At 43.7% G+C, this 3,495-nt stretch overlaps 1 protein-coding gene across 1 annotated transcript; it reads left to right on the top strand.

Moving 5' to 3' along the window:
• Positions 1 to 373: 373 nt before the first annotated feature.
• LOC311115764 (stromal membrane-associated protein 1-like) lies at positions 374 to 1,747 on the top strand (the record flags this gene model as incomplete). Its single annotated transcript, XM_084190907.1, has 3 exons — positions 374 to 675; positions 965 to 1,193; positions 1,477 to 1,747. The coding sequence occupies 3 exons, from the start codon at positions 374 to 376 to the stop codon at positions 1,609 to 1,611; spliced, it is 666 nt and encodes a 221-aa protein (XP_084047033.1). The 3' UTR covers positions 1,612 to 1,747.
• Positions 1,748 to 3,495: the final 1,748 nt, after the last annotated feature.

Here is a 3,495-nt window from a genome sequence, read left to right as displayed (position 1 = left end):
CGGAAAACACGTCAGTCGCACATGGCGTCCCTCCAATCCCCCTCCAAGCTGTTTAAAGGCACAGTCAATTTAGTGTATGTAAACTTCTGACCCACTGGAATTGTGATACAGTGAATTATAAGTGAAATAATCTGTCCGTAAACAATTGTTGGAAAAATTACTTGTGTCATGCACAAAGTAGATGTCCTAACCTACTTGCCAAAACTATAGTTTGTTAAGAAGAAATTTGTGGAGTGGTTGAAAAACAAGTTTTAATGACTCCAACCTAAGTGTATGTAAACTTCTGACTTCAACTGTATATATATATATCCATCCATGCATGCAGGCCAGTGCATGTTAGCGTGAGAGAAGTTTGAAGATCAAGAGACTGAATATGGTTAGCGACTTTTCTTACGTAGTTCTTACAGTTTTTGCTTCCTTCTTCCAGGCTAGCTCCAGTACCCCAGCCAGCACCCCAACACAACCCCCAGCAGCAACCCCATCCTCAGGCTCTACCCAGGGAGACCTGGACCTGTTCAGTGAGACTGGTGGTGGAGTTGGCATTAAGGGGGAGGACACCGGGGCCAAGAAACACCTCTCCAAGGACTCCATCCTGTCCCTGTATGGGAACACCAGTATGCCTCAGATGCCCCAGCACCAGCAGGCCCCGCCTGGTAAGGAGAAATACAGACAAGCGTACACATGCACATACTGTACACTCATGCAGGGCTCTACACTGACCCTTTTTACAAGGAGCACATGTGCGCCTAAGTTGAAAAATGTAGGAGCACACAAAGACATTTAGGAGCACAATGACAAATATGAGGTTAACAAGCCGTTTTCTTTATAGTAATGAATCTGTGCTCAGTGTATTCTCCATGGCACTCAGGGGCTTCGGTACAGTAAAGTAATCATTACAACAATTATCATCTGGGGGATTTTTTAAAAATCCAGGTGCACTTGTGCTCCTAAATTAATATTCCAGGTCGCACATGATGGTCGCCATGATGGGACCCAACACAGGCATGATGGTTGGCATGACGATGCCCAACGGTTTCATGGGACAAGCGCCTGCGGCCGGGATGGTTGGCATGGCTCCGAGGATGATGGGGGTACCCCAGGGGGGGATGCCCGCGGGTATGGTGCCCGCTCAGGGCATGCAGGGGATGTATGCCGTCCAGCCTGGGCAGCAGGGCCAGTGGAACATGGGACAGGTATGGTAGTTATTTTGTTGTCTCGTTCTTTGGCATTTTGGGGTTTTTCCCCTAGGAGTAAGCTTTGCATTTGAAGTATAAGATGGTTTAATGAGAATACAAGATCAGTATCTTTGGGAGTTAACTTAATTAGATAATGTTACCATATTGCCATAACTATCCAATTTTCTGAGATCAATATAGATGCATTGGGGTAAGGGGTTTGATTTTGTATTAGGCAATATTGTGTTTCCCTGACCCTGACACCTTTACCTTACTACTCGTCTCTCTCTTTCTTCCCCAGATGAACCAGCAGATGTCAGGGATGAGTCTGAACGGTGCCGGGGGGGGCATGGCCTTCGGTCAGCCTGCCTCCACCATGGGAGGCTGGGCCGCTTCACCCTCCGGTCAGACCCTCAGCACACAGCTCTGGAAGTGACCCACCTGGAGGTCAAAGATCAGGGATTGGGGGTCAGGGCAGCGGAAGAGGGGGTCTCAACCAGGGGGTCCGAAATTCAACATCCAACCCCCCCAGCAACCTTACTATGAACTGATGCCCGTTCTCCAACTGTTACTGACCAGTCTCCAACATCAAGCTTATCTGTCTCTGTTCGCATGCTGAAGAGATGCATCCTTTCTTCAGTTAAGCACAGATCCATTGGTGATTGGACAGGTGAAAGCAAGGTGACGGTCTTATTACTCTGACTGGCCCAACCAAATCAGATCAGTGATTACTTCAAGGAAGGAAGCATTTCTGAAGTATTCAAACGGGGCACATCTCTCTCTCTCTCTTTGTCTCTTTCTGTCTATCTTTTGTGAGTGAATTGGGCGTCATCATACATACACCATCATACGCAGGATGGCAGTCTGTGCCTGTTATGTGTTAGAAATCATAACTCTTTTAATTTTCCTTTTTTGGAGAAAAAAAAATGTGCCCTGTCAGACAACAATGACATCATCGACAACATATCGAAAAAGCTGCAGGACCAGTTACACAAGCTTTAATTGTATCATTATTATAAAAAATTATTATAGAGAATTAAAGAATAGTATTTAAAGTTTGGGAGAAGACATGGCTATCATTTCTGTGAATACTGCTCTCCTATGTACAGCTCTGTTTAACCTTCTTTTAAAGTACCTGTGGTTCACCTACAAAATAAAGTATGATAAACTGTGTCTGATGTGTGTTCTAGAGTCTAGACTTCTGGGTTCTAGATTTTGCCATTAACAACATTCAAAGTCAATTCTACCAGAACACCTAAGAAGGTAAAGAAGTTTGCATTTAAAACATGTCTACTCCATGTATCTCTTTTTTCCAGGGGTAGGCTACAGACATGCAAATGTCAGGGTGGTATCATTCTTTAATCATCCTTTGCAGAGCTGGCAAGTTATATACACCACATTTACAGTATTACATAAGAGGGAAAATAGACACGGGGAGACAAGAGCTCCCTGTAAGTAGGCTAAATATTTGAAAGAATTCTGTTGATGGTGCAATATGGTAAAAAACATTTAAGAATAATTTTCTGAAAAATAACTGAATGAAGAAGAACTGAACTGAAGAGTTTGGTAGAAAAAACGAATTCCCAGTTGAGGAAAAGCGCGGGACATGATTTTAGCATGGTCCCTTTTGAGTGCATAAACAGTGAGGGTGTTGACCCTAGTTTACTCGATATTCTACAATCAATTACAATATTCAGAGGACGACATATTCTTAACATTTTGGTATTGGCCAGCGTGTGACTCTCATGTGCTACACCTTCGGTTGTTGATGATCCACTTGAGGAGGCGAATACAGCGAAGGTGCCCGATTAAGAGCTCCGGGCCCGTCTATCCGACTGACGCTTCTCCCTCCCTGTACCATCGACGCTCCCTCCGCTGCTACTACCTTTCTGAAGTGCCTCAACACCGTCAGCTGTGGAAACCATCCCCCAAGTCAAAACCAGCCAATGTCAGAATCCTACATTAGTTTTGTTTTTAAAGCGTATTTGAAATTCTCTTTAATGAAAAGTGCTATATAAAATAAATGTAGTATTATTAAACAGAGATAGAATTCCTGGTCACACTTTATTTGGATAGTCCCGTATAAATAATCTACAGATGGGCATACTTTCAACAAACGATCTGTTGATAAGCAACTGCTTGCCAAGGTTAGGGTTAGTTTAGAATAAGGGTAAGGGTTACGTTTAGGGCTAAGGTTAAGGGTTAAGGCTTAGGGTTAGTGGATAGTTAGTTGAAATGCTGACAGTTATTGAACATCTACAAACCATCCACTTGGGACTATCCAAATAAAGTGTAACCGAATTCCATTCGAAACCCTGCG

The sequence above is a fragment of the Coregonus lavaretus genome (assembly GCF_964263955.1).
Source record: "Coregonus lavaretus genome assembly, contig: HAP1_SCAFFOLD_3936, whole genome shotgun sequence".
Lineage (NCBI taxonomy): Eukaryota > Metazoa > Chordata > Actinopteri > Salmoniformes > Salmonidae > Coregonus > Coregonus lavaretus.
This window is presented reverse-complemented; position numbering and strand designations above follow the sequence as displayed.